General features: G+C 48.6%; 1 protein-coding gene across 1 annotated transcript in view; it reads right to left on the bottom strand.

Moving 5' to 3' along the window:
• HPRT1 (hypoxanthine phosphoribosyltransferase 1) overlaps nt 1–20967 on the bottom strand; it is a 69127-nt gene extending 48160 nt beyond the window's left edge. The window contains exon 1 of the mRNA XM_055122691.1: nt 20740–20967. Within this exon, the coding sequence (XP_054978666.1) occupies nt 20740–20766 (27 nt within the window). The 5' untranslated portion in view covers nt 20767–20967. The remainder of the gene's footprint in view (nt 1–20739) is intronic.
• Between the last annotated feature and the right edge of the window lie 3827 nt (nt 20968–24794).

Below are 24794 nucleotides of genomic sequence, written 5' to 3' on the forward strand. Positions count from 1 at the left end.
CTATTTACTCCGTTTTTGAATATTTTTTTGAAAATTTACTTTAAAAGCTGTAAGGATGGATCCCCAGAACCCCACACAGTTCTGAGTCCTCACAATAGTCATTCCGGAGCACAGTCAAGAGTAAGCCCTGAGCACTGCTGGGTGTGGCCCCAAACCAAAAATACACTGAGGAGGAGCCAGAGAGATAGTAGTACATGGTGCTAAGGTGCTTGCTCATGGCTGACCCAGGTTTGATCCCCGACACTGCATGTGGGTATCCCAACTCACTGCCTGGAGCACCACTGGGTAGGGCTCACCCACAAAAAAACAACTTTTAGGGTGCTGAAGAGACAGTACAGGGAGTACGGTGCTTTCCTCGCATACAGTGAACCCTGATTTGATCCCCAACATCACATATGGTCTCCTGAGCACTGCCAGGGGTCACTTTTAAGCACAGAACCAGGAAGAGACCAAATCCCACCTCCAAAAAACATTTTTAAAAATTAAGATGTTTGGGCTGGAGTGATAGCACAGCGGGTAGGGCGTTTGCCTTGTACACGGCCAACCCGGGTTCTAATCCCAGCATTACATATGGTCCCCTGAGCACCACCAAGAGTAATTCCTGAATGCAGAGCCAGGAGTAACCTCTGTGCGTTGCCGGGTATGACCTAAAAAGCAAAAAAAATTAAGATGTTTAGGGGTAGACTGTGGTTGTGTGTGAGCCAAGTTCAATTCCTGGCACCACAAAAATATGATTTAAAAAAATAGGGGCTGGAGAGACAGTTCATGCAGTAAATCACATGCCTGCTATACTGTCAGGACCTGGCCTTCATCCCCAAAACCACATGTCCGCCAGCAGCGCCAGTGTAGCCTGGCAATCCCAGAGCCCCCATACTGCCAGGTGTGGCACCCATTAAAACCAAAAATTAGAGGGCAGGTGTGTGGCCCAGTGGGAGAGTACATGCCTCCATGAGCAGGGCCCTCGATTGGACTCCCAGCATCACACACAAAAACTATCACACTAGGCCTACAGCAATAGTACAGTGGGAAGTGCATTTGCCTGGCACACGGCTGACCTGGGCTCGATCCCCAGTATCCCTTATGGTCCCCCGAGCACTGCCAGGAGTAATTCCTGAGTGCTGAGCCAAGAGTAACCCCCGAGCATTGCTGGGTGTGACCCAACAAAAAAAAAAACCCACACTTGTGAGTAGCTTCATGAGTCAGAGCATCACAGTGCACAGGAAAAACTGCTGCTCCCCACCCAAAATCCAAACAGCCTCTCAAGCTCACAGGAGTCAACAGGAGTGAAAGGCGTAAAATGGAGCTAGCTTTCCAGTCCAATACTTGTTGAAAACCTTTCTCCCCAGTGACAGAGATCGAACCCAGGCCCTCAGGCATAAAGGTAAATGCTGAACCACTGAGCTACATCCCCAGCTCCAAGAGAATTTTAATAGTATGAGATTTATACATAAATATAAAAGTATAGAGAATTTTTTTTAATTTTATTGAATCACCGTGAGATAGTTACAAGCTTTCATGTTTGGGTTACAATCTCACAATGATCAAACACCCATCCCTCCACCAGTGCACATTCCCCACCATCAATATCCCAGATATACCCCCCTTTCCCACCCTCCCCTGCCTCTTTGGCAGACAATATTCCCCATACTCTCTCTGAGCAATAGCACAGCGGTTGGGCGTTTGCCTTGCATGTGGCCGACCCGAGTTCGATTCCTCTGTCCCTCTCAGAGAGCCCAGCAAGCTTTCGAGAGTATCTCGCCCACACGGCAGAGCCTGGCAAGCTACCCGTGGCGTATATGATATGCCAAAAACAGTAACAACAAGTCTCAAGTGGAGATGTTACTGGTGCCCATTCGAGCAAATCGATGAGCAACGGGATGACAGTGACAGTGACAGTGACTCTCCCTCTACTTTTGGGCATTATAGCTTGCAACACAGACACTGAGAGGTCATCATGTTTGGCCCATTACCTACTTTCGGCATGCATCTCCCATCCCAATTGGTTCCTACAGCCATCACTTTCTTAGTGATCCCTTCTCTATTCCATCTGCCTTCTCTCCTCCGGTCATGAAGCAGTCTTCCAGCTATGGGGCAATCCCCCTGGCCCTTGTATCTACTGTCCTTGGGTGTCAGCCTCATGTGATGTTATTTTATACTAAGTATGGAGAAATTTTAAAAATATATTCAAGTTAAATGGACAAGCAGGTAGGGTGCTTTCCTTGCACGTAGTGGAGCCGAGTTCGATTCCTCTGCCCCTCTCAGAGAGCCCAGCAACCTACCGAGAGTATCACGCCCGCACGGCAGAGCCTGGCAAGCTACCTGTGACATATTCGATATGCCAAAAACAGTAACAACAAGTCTCACAATTTGTTGTGAGACATTACTGGTGCCCACTCGAGAAAATCGATGAACAACAGGAGGACAGAGCAACAGTGCTACAGTACAAGAAAAATGTGATACTGGGCTGGAAAGTTAGCTAAAAGGGCGGAAGCACATGCTTTTGCCTGGGGAAGGAGGTTTTATGTTCAATTACTGACACTACATGGTTCCCTGAGTACCGTTGGGCACATTACTGAGCCAGGAGTAATCCCAAAGCATCACTCCTGGGTATTGTCCAAAGACCAACCAAAAATTAGAACACAAAAAAGAATTTTAAAAGGAAGGAAGGAGGGGGCTGAAGTGACAGCACAGTGGGTAGGGCGTTTGCCTTGCACGCAGCCGACCCGGGTTCAAATCCCAGCATCCCATATGGTCCCCTGAGCACCGCCAGGAGTAATTCCTGAGTGCAGAGCCAGGAGTAACCCCTGTGCATTGCCGGGTGTGACCCAAAAAGAAAAAAAAAGGAAGGAAGGAAGGAAGGAAGAAGCAAAGAAGGAAAGAGGAGTGTACAGCAGGAAGAGTGTTTGCTTTGCACTAAAGCCAACACAGGTTCGACTCAAGAGTGATCCCTGAGTGCACAGCCAGAAGTAAGCGGGGAGCACCACCAGCTGTGGCCCAAAAACCAAAACCAAGAAGCAGCTTATGAAGTAAGCTTCCCAGGGGCTGGAGAGATAGCACAGCGGGTAGGGCATTTGCCTTGCACGCGCCCGACCCGGGTTCAAATTCCAGCATCCCATATGGTTCCCTGAGCACGGCCAGGGGTAATTCCTGAGTGCAGAGCCAGGAGTAACCCCTGTGCATCGCCAGGTGTGACCCAAAAAGCAAAAAAAAAAAAAAAGGAAAAAAAGAAGTAAGCTTTGCAGTATTCAAGGACTAGTCAAATCCCAACTAAATCAGTTAATTATCTATGAGTGCTGACTGTCCGTCAGCATTGTGCTGAGAACAAATAGCCTGGGGTCTGGGGGAGCGGCTCAGAGGCATAGAACCTAGATTGTTAAACTGAGTCACAGCCACATGAAGGAGTCATGGAAATTTTGTCAACGATGAAATTTTTCTGTACGTGCAACAATCAAAAGTCAATGCAAAAGTAAACACATAATGAATTTGAGGTGTTTCTGACCATGCTCACACATGTTGCATTTGTCAGGCATAAAAGGAGGTCAAAGCGTATATAATGTTTATAAAGTCCTGGCTTAGAACTGCTATGCCTTGGCAGTGCATGGTGACGTGTTCAAACCCAGGTGGCACCACATGAGCCCAGCACGGCCCTAGCAGTTCTGCTGCCTGTGAAAGCCAGCACCACTGGGTATACTCGAGCACAACAGAAGGATACCAACTGCCCCCAAGTGTGTACTGCAACTAAAGGTGTGCAAGCACCACTGCCAGGAAGTTTGAGCCCTGGCAGGCACCTGCATAAGCACCCCAGAGACTCTTGACAAACCCCCAACTAGAATGAGTATGCCTCAACTAAAGATTGTAACTCTGGGAGCATACATGAGAGCACTGCCATTAGTGTGTCAACTTTGGCAAGCACCATAGCCAGGCATGTGTGTGCATCCCTCTGGTCACTTAAACGACAATGAAGGAAAAGGAAGGGATTTTTTTTTAAAAAAAAAAAAGACCAAGTAGCTTGGCTTTCAAGAAAGGTTTTGTTTTGGGCCCCATACCTGGCTGTGTCCGGGTTTTACTCCTGGCCCTGCACTCAGGGATCACTCCTAGCAGACTCAGGTGATCATATGGGAGACTAGGGATAAATGAAACCCAGGTCAGCCACATGCAAGGTAAGCACTCTATCTGCCATACCTTATTTCCTGTCCTGTAGTTTGTCAAAGGGCATTTGCCTTGCACGCAGCCGACCCGGGTTCAAATCCCAGCATCCCATATGGTCCCCTGAGCACCGCCAAGAGTAATTCCTGAGTGCAGAGCCAGGAGTAATCCCTGTGCATCGCTGGGTGTGACCCAAAAAGAAAAATGAAGGAAGGAAGGAAGAAAGAAGCAAAGAAGGAAAGAGGAGTGTACAGCAGGAAGGGTGTTTGCTTCCAGGTTCGATTTGTCAGCACAAGCATAAAAAACAGAGTTGAAGAGACAGTACAGAGGGTAGGGTGTTGGACTTACACGTGGCCAACCGTGGTTCAATTCCCAGCACTGCATATGGTCCCCCAAGTACCACCAGGAGTGATGCCTGAGCACTGTGATCCCAAAATAACAACAAACATTAAAAACAGGTTAACACAACTCTTGCCAATAGGCAAAAGCAAAAATTCCTAAGAAATGCACTGCCTGAAATGATACAATTTGTGGCAGAAATTTCTCTGGACTTCTGCTTCCTTTTCAGCAGGTCTGACTTTGGGGGGAGGGGGGAACTCCAAACAATAATAGTGAGTTTTTTGTTGAAATATTGAACGTAATCAAAGTAAAGAGAAAGTAAAGTGAAATTTATCAGCTACACAGGCAGGGTGGGGGGTGGGGGGCCGGGGGGGAGGTTTACTGTGGTTCTTGGTGGTGGAATATGTACACTGGTGAAGGGATGGGTGTTCGAACATTGTATAACTGAGACTTAAACCTGAAAGCTTTGTAACTTTCCGCATGGTGATTTAAATAAATAAATTTATTTATTTAAATAAATAAATTTAAAGAAACCCACTGCCTGAGATACTTCTGGCATGAATTTACTGAGAAATAATACAGCAGGTAAGGAGCTTGCCTTGCACACATCAACATGTGTGTTCTCCTAAGAGAACACACATATGTTCTCACATATGTGGTTCCCAGCACCACATATGTTCTCCTAAGAACCCAGAAGTCAGAGTAATCCCCTAGCTTGGACAGGTATGACCCCCAAACAAAAAAAATCATCTGCTGTGAATTCATTATAAATGGGAGCAGTATTTGTGGACGTGGTCCTAATTGAAGAACTAGCTGAAGTTTAGGCCTTGTCACATCAGGCTGCCAAAAAATAAAACTGCATCCACTTGGGTCCATGCACACAGCCAGAAAGCGGGCAGTGATTCAAGCAGGTGGATAGGACTTTGCCCCAGGCACGGTCCAACACAGCAGGACAGCACTGCTGGGGGCAGTGAGGACTCCAAACCGATGGCTTTTGCAACAGAAACTTGTCACTTTCCTGACCAGAGAAAAATTATTCTTGGGGAGGAAAAGATGACGGCAGACCCTAGGTGCAGTACTAATAGAGACACTAAACGTTCACAGCAGGCAGAAATCCGAGTGCTTCTAGCATAGAAAAAAATAAGAACATAGGACATTTTAAGTCACCATTGGAGAGCACCTTACAATGCCTATCAGTTTTATTTTATTTTTGTGGGTTTTTTTGGGGGGGTCATCATACCTGGCAATGCTCAGGGGTTACTCCTGGCTCTGCACTCAGGAATTACTCCTGGCGGTGCTCAGGGCACCATAGGGGATACTGGAGGATCGAACCCAGGTCAGTGACTTGCAAAGCCCTACCCGCTGTTACTATGGCTCAGGCCCCATTGCCTATCAATTTTAGAAACCAAAGTTCAGCACACGTTTTGGTAACACCGAATGTGCTAGAGGCTGTCAGATGGGAGGATAAAACACTCCTGGCGGCTCAGCAGAAAGGGATCTATTACCTTCATGGTGCTTTCAAATCAAGATGACACACAGTCCCTAATGGCTTCTCTGAAGCTTACTCAGCCCTTCCTCCCAGTGACTCACACTTCGGCCCCAGGCAAAAGCCAGGACCCACCCAGGACTCAACCAGGCTACTGCTTCTGTGAAGGTGGATCCCTGCCTGACTACAGGTTTCACAAGCAGCCGGGAGAAAAAACTACAGGCGGTAGGGTGCTTGCCTTGCACATGGCGGACCCCCGTTCAACCCCCAGTACTGCACGTCTGATCACTGACTAGAGGCACTCTTGAGCACAAAGTCAGGTGTAGCCACTGGGCAATGCTGGGTGTTCAAAAAAAAATGAACTTCAAGAGTCTTGTTTGTTGCAGTCAAAGCAAAGGTGAATTTTGCCCAGAGGTCACCCAGACAAGCCATCTAACAAAGATAGATCAGCGGGAACACACCCCCCCCCCCATATAGGACTTCTCTCAACAGAGTTAATGTCCAATTCAAAAGTGACTTCTTTTTTTTGCTTTTGCTTTTTGGGTCACACCCGACAATGCACAGGGGTTACTCCTGACTCTGAACTCAGGAATTACTCCTGGCAGTGCTCAGGGAGCATATGGGATGCTGGGAATCGAACCCGGGTAGGCCGTGTGCAAGGCAAACGCCCTGCCCTACCCGCTGTGCTATTGCTCCAGCCCCCAAAAGTGACTTCTTCAGGAAGGTGACACAGCCTGTGGTTCCTGGGAGCTACTACCAGCTTGGTGCTTAGGGGTCGCTGTATCGCAGACTGAAGCCAGGCCTCTGACATGCAAAGCCTCTGCTAGTTGTGTTGTGCTCTCTTCAGCCCACTTTTGACATTTTTAACCAACATAATTATTTTTATACATCATATTTAATATCAAAGTATTGATTTGTCAGCACAAGCATTAAAAATAGAGGGCTGAAGAGACAGTACAGAGGTTAAGGTGTTGGCCGTGCATTTGGCCAACCCACATTCAATTCCCAGCATCGCATATGGTCCCCTGAGCACCACCAGGAGTGAAGCCTGAGCACTGTCAGGTGTGGTCCCAAAATAACAACAAACATTAAAAACAGGTTAATACAAATCTTGCCCAAAAGACAAAAAATCATAAATCATGCACTGCTCGAGATACTATTGGCATGAGTTCACTGAGAAATGTGTTTGGTCCCCAGCACCACATATGGTGTCCTAAGCACTGCTAAGATTGATTCCTGAGCTCAGAAGCAGGAGTAATCCCTGAGCATGGCCAGGTACGACCCTCAAACAAACAAAAATCTTCTCTTATGAATTCACTATAAATGAGCAGGGTATTTCCGGACACAGTCCTGATTTCAGAACAATCTTATTGGAGTAGCCCTTAGACTATTATGTCTACCTGGGGCTGTTTCAAATAAATTAAATAAGGAGCACTTAAATGACAAGACACTAATATCAACTTTTTCTAATTTTACATTTAATGAAAAGTTCGGGTCTTTTAAAGTTACTTCTTGTTCTGGCAGTACCAGGAATTGAACCCAGGGCCTCCAACATCCAAGGCAGGTGCTCTACCATGGGGCCACACCCCTAGCCCTATATTCATATTTAACGGTCAAAAACTTGTTAAGACTGGGGCTGGTGAGATAGGACAGGAGTTAAGGTACTTGCCTTCCACATGGCTTACCCAGGCTCAACCCTGGACTTAATAGGTCCCGTGAGCACCTCCAGGAGACCCTTGAGCAGAGAGCCAGAGATAAAGCCTGCACAGTCAGATGTGGCCCAGAAACAAAAAAAAATTCTCATACTCATTTTAAAATAATAAGGACCTTTTGGCCTGTTTCATTTTTGTGTATGTGCGTGCAGAGATGCTTGAGAGCAGCAAAAATGTCAGCTGAGAGCCAAAGCTGCAAAAGCACCCCTCTGCTCTATGCCCAGTGCACACAAGGTTTCCAGAAAGCTGCTGCTTTTAGACCAGAAAGAGTACAGTGGACAGGGCACTTGCCTTGCACGCGGCCTCCCAGGTTTAATCCACAGCACCCCATATGGTACCCTGAGCACTGCCAGGAGTGTTTCCGGAGTGCAGAGCCAGCAGTGAGCCCCTGAGCATCACCAGGTGTGGCCCAAAAAAACAAACAAAGAAAGGTTGTCAATTTTACTACGAGTAACAGGAAGCAGGAAAGGCAGGCTTAGGGCGAGGCCCTAAGGAGCAAAGGAGATGAGGTGGTACTTCCCCTGGGCATGTCCTGTTCACACAGAAAGGGAGATGGGCAGCTGGGTGGCCAGGGCATCCTCTGCATGAGGCCTCAGGTGCCAGGGGGCAGTCCACAGAACACCTGGCAAGTGTTACAGTGAAAATGTCACACACCCCCCCAGGCAGGAGAGATAGCACAGCGGGGAGGGTGTTTGCCTTGCACACGGCCGACCCAGGTTTGATTCCCATTATCCCATAGGGTCCCCCGAGTACCATCAGGAGTAATTTCTGAGTGCATGAGCCAGGAGCAACCCCTGTGCATCTCAGGGTGTGACCGAAAAAGGGAAAAAAAAAGAAAAGAAAATGTCGCCTCACAGAGTTCTCACTCCAGCTGGGGAAGCTGTCGTGGTCTTCACGGTGCTACAAGGGCACGCGCTTGGCCTGCATTCTCCTCACTGACACACAACTATTTCACTGTGGTTCATACCAAAACGCTGATCCAAGACTTAAGGCATGGCATGACCTTGCACAACCAGTTGTTAAACTGCTACGAAGAATATACAGGCAAAGTGTTAATGGAGTGGAGAGGAAACTCAAACTCTATGTGTCACACACTTGGAAATCTAAGAAATAAGAAACAGTGATGCTGGGACTGGAAGGATAGCCCAGTGGGTAGGGTGTTTGCCTTGCATGTGGCCAGCTAGGGTTCGATTTCCCGGCATCTCATATGGTCCCCTGAGCACCACTAGGAGTAAGTCCTGAGTGCAGATCCAGGAGTAGCCCCTGAGCATCACCAGGTGTGACCCCAAAAGACCAAAGGGGAAAAAAAGAAACGGTGATGGGCCAGAAAGATACTACAGTGGGCAGGGCAATGGTACAGAGAATAAGGCGTTTGCCTTGCACAGGGCTCACCAAGTTTGATTCCCAGCCTCCACCAGGAGATCCCGAGCACCGTCAGGAGTAATTCCTGAGTGCAGAGCCAGGAGTAACCTCTGAGCATTGCCGGATGTGACACAAAAAGTAGAAAAAAAATTATGGATTTATTAAAGATCATTAATCCTCTCAGACCAGGGTTAGTTCTAAACTCATGACATCCAATCCTAACTCAAAAGCTTATAATCTAGTACAGTGCAGTGTCTACCACAACACGAGACACTGTCCCAAGGGGGCACAAGAATGACAGGGGACAGTGGTAGTAGAAGCCTCAAGTGCAACTGAGGGGTACTTTCTGTTTGTTAACTTAATTTCGGGGGAGAGGGGCTGAATGATTTTCTAGAAAGGGGACAATAGGCCAAAGAAGTCTGGATACCTCTACCTAGGCCGAGCACTGCTAGGGAGGCTCCCAAAACTAAAAATATAGGTAACGTAAGTATACAGAGCACAGCAAAACTTGCAGTTGGTACCAGAATCTAGTCTGTTATAATCACATATGTGTGATTCAAGTGGTTATGTATGCACTAAAGATAAGCTTGGAACCCAAGGCCACGCAGCACCAATGACTGCCCCCTGCCCCCGCCCCCCCTCGCCCAAAGCAAGACCAAGCTTCAGTCATTGCGTTACCTACACTGTAGGTTGAGGAAAGCTGACCTTTAAGTCTCTAAAACTGAATTAGCGTGGGACCAAAACCAACCAGGAACAGTGTCCAACTGATTATATGAATGAGAATCAGAGAAGTTAATATTATTTGTGACCTGGTACAGCATGTTGATGCACATGTTAAGTACCAACACTTTCTAAAGAACTCCATTAGGGGCCAGAGTGATAGAACAGCGGCTAGGGCAGTTGCCTTTGCACACAGCTGACAGAGGTTCGATCCCCAGCATCCCACAGAGTCCCCAAGCAATGCCAGGAATAATTCCTGAAAGCAGAGCCATGAATAACCCTCTGGGTGTTTTGCCGGGTATGACCCAAAAAAAAGGACTCTATTAGTCTATTTAGGCTACCAGAACAAAGTACCCATAGCCTAAACAACAGTACTCTATTTCCCATTGTTCTGAAGGCTGGGAAGTCCAAGGTCAAGGTGACCTTAAGATTTCATTCTAAGGCCTTTCCTCCTGGCTTATAGGTAACCACCTTCTCTTGCCTATATTTTCATGGAGGAGGATAGAGCAAACCTCTGGTGTCATTTCTTAGAAGACCATCAATATATCAGACCAGGGTCCCAAGCTTATATCTCATCCTAACCATCTCTCAAAGGACCCACTGACCAAACACCACATGGGGTTCCAGGGTGGTAACAAACATTCAGCCTATAAAAGGAACTTAAAATGAAATGGCCAATGCGGGCTGAAGCAAAGCACAGCAGGTAGGGCGTTTGCCCTGCACACGGCCAATCTGGGTTCATTCCCAGCATCCCATATGTCAGGGATTAAACTGGTGGGGTTAGGGTGCATGCAAGATGCCCTCACTCATGTATTATCACTCCTGCCCCTATCTATAGATTTAAAGCATTTTTTTTTGCTTCGTAACTAATTTGATGAGTGACCAAAGTACATTTGTTTATTTTGTCTCAACATCTGGTCATTTATAAGTATATGTACATGTATACTATACTCTAGAACTATATGTATTAAGTAAAATATGTGTGTGCATATATAAATAAATATATATATATATATATATATATATATATACCTATACCTCTCGGAGAGCACAGAAGAGCCTGGCAAGCTTCCCATGACATATTTGATATGCCAAAACAGTAACAATAACAGGTGTCATTCCCCTGTCCCTGAAAAGAGCCTCCAATTGTTGGGAAAAACGAGTAAAATCTCAGGGCTGGAACAAATGGAGACATTACTGGCGCCTGCTCGAATAAATCGATGAACAACAGGAGGACAGTGATACAGTGATACAGTTGAGCTTCATTCACTGTTCTTTGTTTTTATTCTATAAATTTCCCCCTTTAGAGGGGAGCCTAGGTTGTTTTATTTCAGACACAGAGGCGCCTGATTTGAGAGTCAAATAGGGCAGTATCTTTCCGGCTAGGACAATCTCCGGCTGAACTGGAAATTAAAGGAGAGGTTATTAATGGCTCTGTATTGCCAGATGCCCAGGGAGCTCAGAAATCTAACTGCATCTCTCCAGGCTTAAGCGTGCTGCTCTCACATTCTAACCTATCTGTAATATATTTGGGTTAGTTCTTTCTCATTTGGGGGCCACATATGGTGGTGTTCAGGGGCTACTCCAGATCTGGTCTGGGGGGTTCATAGACAGAACCCAGGCCTCCTGCATATAAAGCACGTATTCAGCCTGTTCAGCCCTCCAACAGATTTCTTTCAGAACAGAAAGCCTCATGTGATATGCTTGTTTATAAAATCTATGCAGGTATTTGATTCACATGAAAGATTACTGAAAAAGCATCATCAGTATCCTTGCTAGAACCAATATTCAATATCATAAATTTTAATATAAATTGCTGATAAACGTATTATTTCTAGGAAAACTGACATTACAATTTTTTTTGTGTTTTGGATCATACCCAGTGGTTTACAAGGCTTACTATTAGCTCTGTGCTCAGGGATCACTGGGTGAAGGGGCGGGGACCATATGTGATAATGAGAAACAAACTTGGGTTGGCTGTGTGCAAGGCAAGTGTGCGATCCGCTCAATAGTCCTAACATTACTATTTTTTGGGGGGGTTTGTGGCCACACCCAGCAGTACTCAGGGGTGATTCCTGTGTACTCAGGAGTCATTCCTGGTGGTACTCAGGTCATATGTGGTGCCAGGGATTGGAATGGGGGTCATTCACATTCCAGGCAAGTGCCTCACCTCATTATTGTCTCTGGCCTGACAAACTCTTAATTTATGCATCAAATCTAAAAACAGTGATTTTCTTTTATCTTTTTTTGTGGGGGGGTCGTCATACCCAGCAATGCTCAGGGGTTGCACAGGGGTTACTCCTGGCTCTGCACTCAGGAATTCCTCCCGGTGGTGCTCGAGAACCATATGGGATGCCTGGGACTGAACCCAGGTTGGTCATGCACAAAGCAAATACCCTACCCACTGTACTGCTCTACCCACTGTACTATCGCTCTGGCCCATACAACAGTGGTTTTCATATGAAAATTTTTGTGATTTATACATAAAGATGGGCTGAAGCGATAGCACAGTGGTTAGAGCATTTGCCTTGCACGCGGACAACCCAGGTTCGATTCCTCTGCCCCTCTCGGAGAGCCCGGCAAGCTACTGAGAGTAACTCATCCGCACGGCAGAGCCTGGCAAGCTCCCCGTGGCATATTCAATATGCCAAAAACAGTAACAATAAGTCTCACAATGGAGACATTACTGGTGCCCGCTGGAGCAAATCCACGAGCAACTGGATGACAGGGATACAGTGATAAAGATCAAATTATAAAAATGTTATTAAGTTACAGAAAGTTAAAAAAGCACTGAGCTAAGACAATATTTGCAACATTAATTCATCAGCTATGAGCAAGATTGCATAAGCCTCTTTGTGGTCAAACACTAACCATGTTTGTGAGTGCAAACAGACTAAATGGAAACAAGGAAGTGTGCTTTCAGACAAGCTACAGCATTTAAAAGGTGTACAGACCAAAAAAAAAAAAACACATGCTTTTTTTCCTGTGACAGAATTCCAAGCTTCTGGAAGGGGTGGCAGTTGCTAAACGACACATTTTACCTTTTTTATATAAGAGGCCTCCCCAGCAGGGCTGGCATTTCCGGGCCACTGGTGGACACGTGGCCCTACAGTTCAGACTCGATGGGTTCACTGCCTGGGCCATGACAAGGTATGTGTCAGGCTGAGCGGTGATGGGGCCTATCTGGGCCACGGCCTGGCTCTGCTGGTAAGGGACATACACACAGTGAGGGAGATGGAGCCCAAGGCGGCACACCAGGTGCCGCTCCACCCCTTTGGCTCGCTCCCTCCCGCCCTGCCTCCCATCATTAAATCCGGTCAGTTCCAGGTACTTTTCTTTGTTGCTTTTGAGCCACACCCCAGCTGTGTGCTGGGGCCACTCATAGCTCAAGGCTTTTGAGTGGCTTCTGGGGGCGGCTCAGAGAACCGTGCAGTGCCAGGGTTGCAAAGCATGTGGCAAAGCAACCTGCAAAGCATGTGCTCCAGCCCCTAAAATTCAAGCACTTGAAAATGAACTTTATGTTGATACTTTACAACAGCGACACGGCCGACCGGGTTCGGTTCCTCGGCCCCTCTCGGAGAGCCCGGCAAGCTACCGAGAGTATTGAGCCCACACGGCGGAGCCTGGCAAGCTTCCCGTGGCGTATTGGATATGCCAAAAACAGTAACAACAAGTCTCATGATGGAGATGCTACTGGTGCCCGCTCGAGCAAATCCATGAGCAAAGGGGATGACAGTGATACAGTGATACTTTACAACAGCAGCGAGGAGGGAGGCTGGAGAGAAAGAGTACAGTAGGCAGGGCACTCGCCTTGCATGGCAGCCAACACAGGTTCGACCCCCATCACCCCATAGGGTCCCCTGAGCACAACCAGGAGTGTTCTCTGAGCACAGGGCAGGAGTAAGCCCTGAGCCCCACTGGCTATGGCCCCCAAAACCAAACCGAAACAAAGTAACAGCAGCAAAGAACATGACATACCCATGAATAATTTGCGATAACTCAACTCAGGATGCCAATGAACTACTAGTGCAAATATTCCCAAAGGAGGGGCTGGAGTGATAGCACAGTGGGTAGGGCGTTTGCCTTGCACGCGGCCAACCCGGATTCGATTCCCAGCATCCCATATGGTCCCCTGACCACCGCCAGGAGTAATTCCTGCGTGAAAAGCCAGGAGTAACCCCTGCGCATTGCCGGGTGTGACCCAAAAAGAAAAAAAAAACAAAGGAGAAAGTAATTTACACTAGTATTAGGAAGGATGAGCAGAGGCACTGGTTTGTAGAAAAATCCACTGCGAGAAGTTATAGGTGCAAGATACTTTATCGGGTAGCCAGAGTGGTAATACCCCCAGCACCATAGATGAGCCAAGAATGACTCCTGAGCACAGAGCTGGAAGTCAGTCCTCCATGACAACCAACCGGGTGTCCCCCCACCCCCAGGAAAAAAAACAAATAAAAAAGAATTACAAGGGAAGGGGACCAGAGAGTACAGAGGGTAAGGTACTTCCACTGCATGCAGCCAAGCAGGCGTCCATCCCCGGCAAATGGTGCACCACCAGGGGTCATTCCTGAGCACTGCTCAGTGTGGCCTCCCTCTTCCTCAAAAAGTAGAGAAAAGGGAAAGAGTGACACAGCACGTCATTAGCATATATTCAGCATGAGGGCGGAGGAAATGACAGAGTCCAGTCATGAACAATGGGGAGAAAAGAAGATGGATCTGTAACGCTCCACTTGCAAAACAAAAGCCCAGAAATGAACTCCACTGCTTTGTGATCACAAAGCATACACTCTGTCGGCCTCAACGCTAGTGATGAATAGTGATAAGAGTTAATGCACTTTATCAGTTGTGTGCAAGTTATTAACCGGGAAGGATTTCAATTCAGTTAAGACAGGATTATATTTCCCATACTGCTGTCTTAAGATTATGGTGGAGTTCATGCCCGCTTCAGTCAGCTTAATCAGTGGCCGAATAAATAGCAGTACTCCTATATTTAAAAAAATGATTTTGAAGAAACTGGTCCAGAGCGCAGTTATTATACAGTGGGTAGGTCCCCTGCCTTGCACACAGCCACCCCAGGTTTGATCCCTGGCACCACATATAGTCCCCCAAGCCCTGCCAGGAGTGATCCATGAGCTCAATCAGGAGTAAGCCCTGAGCACTGCCAGGTGTGGCCCAAAAAAACAAACACAGAAAGACGTAGAAGGTACTATATTGTCTCTTCTATTTCCAGCACTCTGGGGAGTCACAGACATGGGGCAACTGTGGCCAAGTCTAAAAACCATGATGTCCTGAAAATGACACAGAAACGGCATTAAGAAAAAGGTGAAGGGGCTAGAGCAATAGCACAGCGGGTAGGGCGTTTGCCTTGCACATGGCCGTCCTGGTTTCGATTCCCAGCATCCCATATGGTCCCCTGAGCACCGCCAGGAGTGATTCCTGAGTGCAGAGCCAGGAGTAACCCTTGTGCATCGCCAGGTGTGACCCAAAAAGAAGAAGAAGAAGAAAAAAAGAAAAAGGTGAAGGGGCTGGAGCAATAGCACAGCGGGTAGGGTGTTAGCCTTGCAGGCAGCTGACCCAGGTTCGATACATAGCATCCCATATGGTCCCCTGAGCACTGCCAGGAGTAATTCCTGAGTGCCAAGCCAGGAGTGAGTAACCCCTGTGCATCGCCGGGTATGACCCAAAAAGCAAAAAACAAAAAACAAAACAAAACAAGAAAAAGGTGAAAAGATAATGAGCTTTTATGGTGGACCTTAAATTCCTAAGAAACATGTGCTTTGCCAAGAAGCACAGGGACTGCATTAGATATTAGATGCTGGCCAAAAATGCCAAGATCCTCCAGGCCCTCGTCAAGCCCCATAAGGCCCAGCCTGACATCTCAAAAGGCGGCAGTAGGGCTGGAGCGATAGCACAGTGGGTAGGGCATTTGCCTTGCATGCGGCCGGACCTAGGTTCAATTCCCAGTATCCCATATGGTCTCCTGAGCACCGCCAGGAGTGATTCCTGAGTGTAGTGCCAGGAGTAACCCCTGTGCATTGCCCTATATAACCCAAAAAGCAAAAAAAAAAAAAAAGGCAGCAGTAGTTGTAAGCTCAGCCAGTTTGCCTACATGACTCACCCCAAATTCAGAAAAAAAAGTGTGTGCCTGCAATGCCAAGGGTTTCAGGCTTCGCTGGCTAGAAGGTAAGGCACGTCCCTTGCATGTGGCTGACCCTGGCCCAAGTCCCCAGCATCACATTGGGTGCCCTGAGCACTATCAGGAGCAATCCGTAAGTAAGCAGAAATGGTGTGGCCCTAAAACCAAAAGAAACCAAAGTAAAGACCAAGGCTCAAACCAAGACCCAAACCCAGAAACAGGCCACAGGTGCAGCTCAAGGTCCTGATGGTGCCGGGGTCCTCCCACAAAGAATCCATGAGAGGTTCTTGTCTGCCAGTGTGAGGCCGAGCACTAGTACAACCCCCAGTTGCTGTGAGCATGGATCTTCCTGTGCTATTTGTACAAGAAAACCTGAGCAGAGGATCTGTCAGTCCAGGAATACAGAAGATATCACATGCACAGAATGAGTATCTGATGCTCCTCACATTGATTTACAAAAAAAAAGAACTTACTCTTAGTTCAAATATATTCAAATTTATCCTAGGGCCAGAGAGATAGTCCAGTGGGTAGGGCATTTGCCTTGCTCGTGGTCGACCTAGGTTCGATTCCCAGTACCCCACAGGGTTCCTCAAATTCACCAGGAGTGATTCCTGCATGCAGAGCCAGGATGAGCCCCCGAGCACAGCCAAGTGTGGCCCCAAAACAAATTTTTAAAAAAAGATTACTGAAAGAAAATCAGTGTAACACTTACAAGCAACATAGGCTGTATTAGGCAGATCCAGGAGCCAGTTTCACCTCAGTTCCTTCTGAGCTTCCACATGATTACCTACAGCCGAGGGCATCTACTGTGTCACTGCAGGGCACGACATTATGCAGATGTTTACAGAACATCACCTCAGGGCCCAAGACATGGCAAGAATGACAAAAAGCTACTACTGTCACGACTAACTTAAAAGCAGAGGGATTGGGGCGGGAGCGATAGCACATCAGGTAGGGTGTTTGCCTTGCCTGCGGCCAACCCAAGTTCAATTCCCAGCATCCCATAGGGTCCCCCCAGCACTGTCAGGAGTGATTCCTGAGTGCAGAGCCCGGAGTAACCCCTGAGCATCACCGGGTGTGACCCAAAAAGCCAAAAAAAAGTCGAAGGATTAACAGTAGGCTCGTGGAGCCAGAAAATTTGAGACTCTAATCCTAGGACTGCTGGGTGATCTTGAGCAAGTGACTTAACTCCTCTGAGCTGCTTACTCTTAAAAAATTAATATCAAGTGCAGGGAGTAAGCTCCATTGGGAGATCGCATGCTTATCACTTAGCAGACCCTGAGTTCAATCACTGGCATGGCACACCCCCCACCCCGCAACACCACCTGGTTGGTCCTGGTGGTTCAGTGCCTCTGCCCACACTACCTGGTCAAGCATCATCTGAGTGGCCACAAGCCCCTGCAGGCACCACTCCGGATGGCTCTCTAAGTTAAACTCATGAATGAGGGATTTTGGGTCCCCACACTGCATTTCATCCCAACACTGCATGAACCCCGGGCATCACGAGGGGGGTCACTCCTGAGCACAGGCTCTGGAAAGGCCCCTAGGCACCCAAGGTATGACCCAAAATCCCCCCCCAAAATATTTTAAATAAATAAAAATAGGGGCCCCGAAAGAAAGTACAATGGGCAGGGTGTCTGTCTGCCTTGCACACGGTCTACCCAGGTTCAATCCCTGGCATTCCATTAGGTCCCCCAAGCCTGCCAGGAGTAACTCCTGAGTACCACCAGGTGTGGTCCCCTAATAAAAATAATTAGGGCCCGGAGTAGAGCAGGTAGGGCATTCAATCCCCAGCATCCCATATGGTCCCTGGAGCATCGCCAGGAGTAATTCCTGAATGCAGAGCTGGGAGGAACCCGAGCATCCGGGTATGACCCCAGAAAAAGCCAAAAAATTCCCCAATAAATAAATATCAAGTTATTTCATATCCGCAACAGGATTTTAGAAGGATAGTAACAGGCACATGGAAAGCACTATTTTAAGACTTCATTATTGCTAACATGCAGATAATTTCTCAGAAGAAACTTTCTTAAAAGGAACAGAAACTTGCAAGCTAAAAACCAAAGCTATCTTGGAACAAACTTGCTAACAGGGAGAGGGGGTGGTCAGGAGGAAAATGGGACAAAGGCAGCTGTGGAGGGAAATAACCACTGGTGGAGGGATGGGTTCTGGAACATTGGATGACTAACATTCAATCATGAACAACTTTGTAGCAGTATATCTCAAGGTGATTTAATAAAAAAATAAAAATAAATTTTGAAAAACTGCAAACAGCCTGTCATAGCCATAACTAACTATCCCGGGGCAGACCTCACCCTCCCCAGCTAGAAACAACTAAAATAAATACCGCCAGCATCATTTCTGAGAACCAACTAACATTTAAGCAGAGGGGTCTCGAGAAATCAAACTTTTCAGCCTCTTAATAAACCTGATGTAGTGCTAAGAATGTAGCTCAATGGCAGGGCTCACACCTAGGCCCGGGGTTCAAGTCCCAGCACCACAAAAAAGCAAATGTGACCTAGGGTGTGTTAAGAGGTTAAACTACTACAGACTGTGAGGAAAGTCCTCACGCTTCCTTGCTGCTTGACTATAGCAGCCCAAATTGAATGGGGGGAATATAGGAGAAAAAAGATAGAATGTGTGCAACTTTGAGACTGAGCAATAAGCCTCTTTTGATCCTAGAAGAATATAAAACAACCGAGTTTTTTTTTTAAAAAAAAAAAAGAGGTTAGATTACTGGGCCAGAGATAGCTTAAAGCCTGGAGTGCACAGAGCCTCAGGGCTCAATCAATGACTTTACGGTCTCCCAGCACTGCTGGGAACAAGCTTTTATCCAGCACTGCACAAATAGCCCCCGGCACTGTCCAGTATGGTCCCCAACCCAGACAGTTTAAAAATAACAGAGGTGGCTGGGGCCATAGCACAACGGCTAGGGTGTTTGCCTTGCACATGGCCGACCTGGGTTAGATTCCCAGCATCCCATATGGTCCCCTGAGCACCGCCAGGGGTAATTCCTGAGTGCAGAGCCAGGAGTGACCCCTGTGCATCACCAGGTGTGACCCAAAAAGTAAAAAAAAAAATCACAGAAGTGGAGCCAGAGAGATAATACAGCAGGTTAGGGCGCCTGCCTTGCACGAACCTGGGTTCAACCCCCTGATTACTACGAGGAGTGAGCCCTGAGCACAGAGCTAGGAGTAACTCCTGAGCACTGCTGGGTGTGGCTTAAAAAACAAAAGTAAAAAAAAGGAGGATAAGTTATTTTACACCTCTGCAGCTTTAAAGATTCCACCTTCTGTAAAACAGTAAATGTCAGGAGTGCTGGGAATGTAGCTCAGAAATTAAGCACGTATCTTGCATGTATGAAGGCCTGTGTTCCATCCCTGGCATCATGCCAAAATGAGACGGCAGTAATATTACTATTGTTACAGGGTTGCTTTGAGAACTAAATAGGACTTGTGAGAAAATATAATTAACAACTATTACTATTCCTGGTTATGGAGGTTATAGATTGGCACATCATAAATAACACCACGAGGTCGGTCGACAAACTCAGTGAACGGAAGCCACGTAAGACCAGAGAGGTGGAGTAAGCTACCACGGTCTCACCGTTCGTTAATAGCCCAAAAAGACAATACTGCAGGCAAGACTCCACCAAGAATACTGCTCTTCGCCCTAAATAATGCAATTAGGATCCTTCTTTTCTGGGGCTGAAGCCATAGGGCAACAGGTAGGGACCTGGATTGGATCCCCTCAGGAATGATCCCTGCGTGCAGTGCCAGGACTTAAACCCAGAGCACTGCCAGTATGGCCCAAAAAGAATCCTTTCTTTCTGGGCTTGAAGGGGTTAGGGACTTCACTTAGTCAGTCAACCAACCGTTTCTGCGACTAGACAAGGCAGGCTAGGCAAATGGACTGGCAGGCCAAAGCAACGGACGAGCCGCTGCGTTTTCAGGGGCGAAACCAATCTGGGGCTGGGGGAGGGGCGGGGGGCCGGGGAGCCGATCAACAGGTTCATTAGATAACTGCTTCACCTAAACGCCATCACCGGCAGTCCGGGGAGGGCCGGGGACTGGCGGGGAGGGGAGAGAGACCGCACGGTGAGTTCGAGCCCCGAGCCAAGGAGCCAATGACGTTGGCGCCTGGAAATGAAAGGCCGGTTCTGGGAATGTCCTTGAAGGTGAAGGACCAGGTTGGCGGCGGGATCGCCCGCAGCATCCAAAAGCCCGAGAGCTCTCCGGAGGGCGCGCCGGCATGAGCTAATCGCTGCCTCCCCGTGTCCTGCTGTGGAAAAAGGTCGGCATGGTGACGGCGCCCGAGGCCGCGGGCCGGCTTCTCGGCGGGACTGCGCAATCCCACAGACACTGCGGGTCAGATCTGCTCAGCCCGCCCAAACGCCCGACCCCCACATGTTCTCCATGCGGTCGCCCGGCGCGGCGCCCCACGAGCCCCACATGCCGGTGGAACGGGCTCCCCGGGGGGGTTCCGGCGGGGGCGTCCCTCGCCCCCGCGCCTCCAGATCGTTGCCGATCCAGGCCCCCCCCCCGCCCTCCCCCAGCAGCCCGCCGGGCGACGGCACATGTCAGCCCCCAACGCCATTTCCCCCTGGCTGCCCACACGCCGCCCGCCCTCCCCCGCCCGCGGCCCCCCGGAGAGGCACCCCCCGCGCCCCTCGCACCCCTTGCCATGCCCCGGCCCGAGCCGGGACGCCCAGGCCGCCCCCTGGCCCCCCACAGGGGGCCCCGGGTCGAGCCCGCACTGCGGGCCCACGCGCCCCTCAGGGCCGCGCGCCCGCCGCCGCCGCCGCCGCCACCGCCCCAGGCCCGGCGGGCCGAGTCGCTCACCACGACGCTGGGGCTGCGGGTCGCCATAACGGAGAGCGCTAGCTCGCGGGCTCAGGGCCGTCTGGAGACTAGGAAGCCGGCGGCCGGGAGGAGGACAGCGAGGAGGAGGAGGAGGAGGAGGAAACGGAGGAGGAGGAGGAGGAGGAGGAGGAGGTGGAGACACAGCGGGGGGCGGCGCGGCGGCGGGAAAGATCAGAGATTCGTCCGGGCGCTCCCGGCGGCGGCCACGCCCCTTAAGGTGGGACGGTAGCAGGCCCCGCCCCGGGCCCGCCCAGTCCCCGCCCCCGGGCCCGCCCCGCGCCCGGCCCCGCCCACGCTTGCGGGTTTCCACGCTCGCGAGGTGACCGTGGGAATTTTCTTCCGGAAGAAGCGGCGGGGCTCCTGGTGTGCGGCCCCTTTCCCGCTCTCCCTGGGCCCCCCCACCCCACATCCCCTTGGCACCCGGAGCCTCAAACCGAACCGATGGCACTAACCTGGGCGCCGGCCCCGAGGGGCCCACCACGTGGTTCCTCTCGCAGGGCGTACCCTTCCTGAGACCTTGGGCGGCTTTGCGCTTCCATTGCTCAGACTACAGCCCTCAAGTCGGCCAGGCTAGGGTGCAGTTCCCAAGGGTTCTGGAGCCGAGTACAAAGGAAGCACTCGGCTTCTCTCTTAGGCTTAGGCTAGTAAAAATATCGTAAGCATTAAAGGAGATAATGTAAGGGCCAGAGCCATAGTAAGGCAGGGTAGGGCACTTGCCATGCACGTATATGATCCGAGTTCGAACCTTGGCACCATATAGGGACCCTGAACCCCGTCAGGAGTGGTCTGCCAGCACAGAGCCAGGAACAAGCTTTGAGCACCACTGGGTGTGTCCCTCAAAATAAATAAATAAGGGACATAATACATTAACACCCATAGGCGTCAGCTTTTGTATGTTGTTAAGACGGGTGCGGGGTTTGAAATCAGGACTTCATACGTGCAAGGCTGCAAGGCACGTATGAATTCTTGCATTCCCCGACCCGTGTATGTATATGTGGGTATCTAAGTACAGTACTTAAGGTGATTCAAAATCTGTGAGTGAACTATCTAGACTATTTTTTTAAAATTTTTGCCTCCATAATTCCCAATATGGAATCTGGAGAAACAAATCTCCCACTATTCTTAAATAAGTTAGGTAAACAAACAAACCTCGTTCCATCATTTTAGCTCCAGACCCCACCAGCAGCACTGCACCAATATTATTATTATTATTATTATTATTATTATTATTATTATTATTATTATTATTATTATTATTGGGGCTGGAGTGATAGCACAGCGGTTGGGTGTTCGCCTTTCACGCGGCCGACCCGAGTTCGGTTCCTTTGCCCCTCTCGGAGAGCCCGGCAAGCTACCGAGAGTATTGAGCCCACGCGGCAGAGCCTGGCAAGCTACCCGTGCGTATCGGATATGCCAATAACAGTAACTATAAATCTGTCAATGAGAGACATTACTGGTGCCCGCTCGAACAAATCGATGAGCAACGTGATGACAGTGATTATTATTATTTTTTTTTTGCTTTGGGGTCACACCCAGCTATGCTCAGGGGTTACTCCTGGCTCTGCATCTCAGGAATTACTCCTGGAAGTGCTCGGGGGACCATATGGGATGATGGGAATCGAACCCAGGTCGGCCGCGTGCAAGGCAAATGCCCTACCCACTGTGCTATTGCTCCAGCCCCTGCACCAATATTATTAAAGCCACTGAGAATTGTGAGGACTGTGTGAAGGTGCATTAGTGAAACTCAGCAGTAATTGAACTCCCCTGAGGCTCAGTCTCTTCTCATTTCATCTAACAAATGAGGTTCATTCTTGCTCTAAAGAATTAGAAGAATTGCAAAATATATTATTTATGTACCACTGGAAAGATAGTACAGGGTAAGGCACTAAGGGGGTGGGAGTGTAAGGCAGGCCCACCAGATGGGCTACAGAACTCGACCACCACCTGTAGTAGAAAGAAGAATGTGGCTAATGGGGTTTTTTGAGGCTCAAGAGAATTTCAGGTGTTAGGAACCATTTAACTTTTTCCAATAAGAAATTTAGATTGAAAATTGCAATTTCCTTGTGGGTCCCACATTCCATTTAGAAACCTTTCAGCTTCCTTGTGGTCCAACAAGGTCCCAAAGCACCTAGACTTTTTAAATTGCGGGGTAACTTATCACTCTGCTCTCTAGTGATGATGGTGTAACTTGGCCAGATCTCAGAATTTCTACTGGCTCTAACATTCCAGTATTCCACACACAGACAGATGAAGTGACTACCAAACAGAGAGGTGGCTGCTACAGATATATACAAGCGTGCACACCTGATCGATCCATTTAGCGTTTCTATGACCTGCTAAGAATGGCAGGAGGGCAGGGGCTGGAGCAATAGCACAGCGGGTAGGGTGTTTGCCTTGCACACGGCTGACCCAGGATCAATTCCCAGCATCCCAATATGGTCCCCTGAGCACTGCCAGGGGTGATTCCTGAGTGCAGAGCCAGGAGTAACCCCTGTGCATCGCAGGTGTGACTCAAAAAGAAAAAAAAAGCAATACAAAAAAAATTTTTAAATGGCAGGAGGGCAGCTGAGGTTCGTCAAGAAAGACGGGAAGTCTCCAGGGCGACTTGAACCCTGTCAGCCGTTCGAGATTACCCCGTGTTTCCCAACCCTCGCAGACTGCTTCCAGTCTATTTCACAGGGAAGCAGATAAAGAGCCTTTTGGTACCAAGCTGGCAAAGAGGACTTGAAAACAATTGCAGGTTCTGAGGAGAGAGGGTCAAGTGCAAAGGGCAAAGAATTCTTCAACTTAAGGGATCTCCAGCCATTTGCCCACCTTTGGACAGAAAAGGTCTAAAGCTGAAAGGATGTCATAATGGAAAGTGCCATTTTTCGGCCACTTGGAGCCATTTGGTAAAATGCTGGGGCTTAAGTGTGAGATCAAACTGTGGGTATGGGACGCGTGCATTTGGTGGCCAAGAACTGCCTCCCAGGCCAGCCAATGGCGATGGATGAACAAATGAACAGGGAACGAAGGAACAGGGCCACAAGCTGGTTGGTGATCAGTGACTATTTATTTATTTATTTATTTATTTATTTATTTTTCACAGCATTAGTTATATAGAAATCGTGAAAGGTGGGAATACACATAGGTGGGGTTTAATATTATCATAACAATAAACAGATGTAAAGCCCCTCCTTCGGGGGGAAGTTCTTCTTAGAAGAATAACTCAGGGCCAAAATCTCACCTGGGGGTTCAGCACTCTAGATTACTAGGAGAGCTACTCGAGGGCAGGATGCCATCTAAAGGGGTATTGCTTTCTCCTTTGCTTAGCTGTAGCACTGTCCTCCTGTTGTTCAACAATTTGCTCGAGCAGGCACTAGTAACGTCTCCATTGTGAGACTTGTTGTTACTGTTTTTAGCATATTGACTACGCCACGGGGAGCTTGCCAGGCGCTGCCTTGTGGGCAGGATACTCTCAGTAGCTTGCCAGGTTCTCCTAGAGGGATGGAGGAATCGAACCCAGGTCGACTGTGTGCAAGGCAAACACCCTACCCACTGTGCTATCGCTCCAGTCCTTGCTAGTAATTCATTTAAACAATCATATTAAATTTACTTCTTATTATTTTCAGTCATTTTGTATGAACACAATAAGAGATATACTAAGCTTAAAGAGTGGCTCTTCCTTGGGACATCTCACTATATAATCCCAGACTACAGTCCTCAGGCCAGGTTAGCCTTTCCTAACCCCACCAGGGTCCTTATTCAGTTACTTCTTTTTGGGTCATGACAGAGTTTGTTCCATAACCATGCATGGTGCTTAGCCTGTCCTTTTTTGATGCCAGGGGAGCTTACAGCTTGTCCTTGTCCCTTACCGGGACCCTCCTATTGGAAGTGTTACAAAGTGAGAACAACCAAAGCTTGCACTGTTGCACTGTCACTGTCATCCTGTTGTTCATCAATTTGTTCGAGCGGGCACCAGTAATGTCTCCATTGTGAGACTTGTTGTTACTGTTTTTTGGCATATCGAATATGCCACGGGGAACTTGCCAGGC

This window comes from Sorex araneus, chromosome X (assembly GCF_027595985.1).
Source record: "Sorex araneus isolate mSorAra2 chromosome X, mSorAra2.pri, whole genome shotgun sequence".
Lineage (NCBI taxonomy): Eukaryota > Metazoa > Chordata > Mammalia > Eulipotyphla > Soricidae > Sorex > Sorex araneus.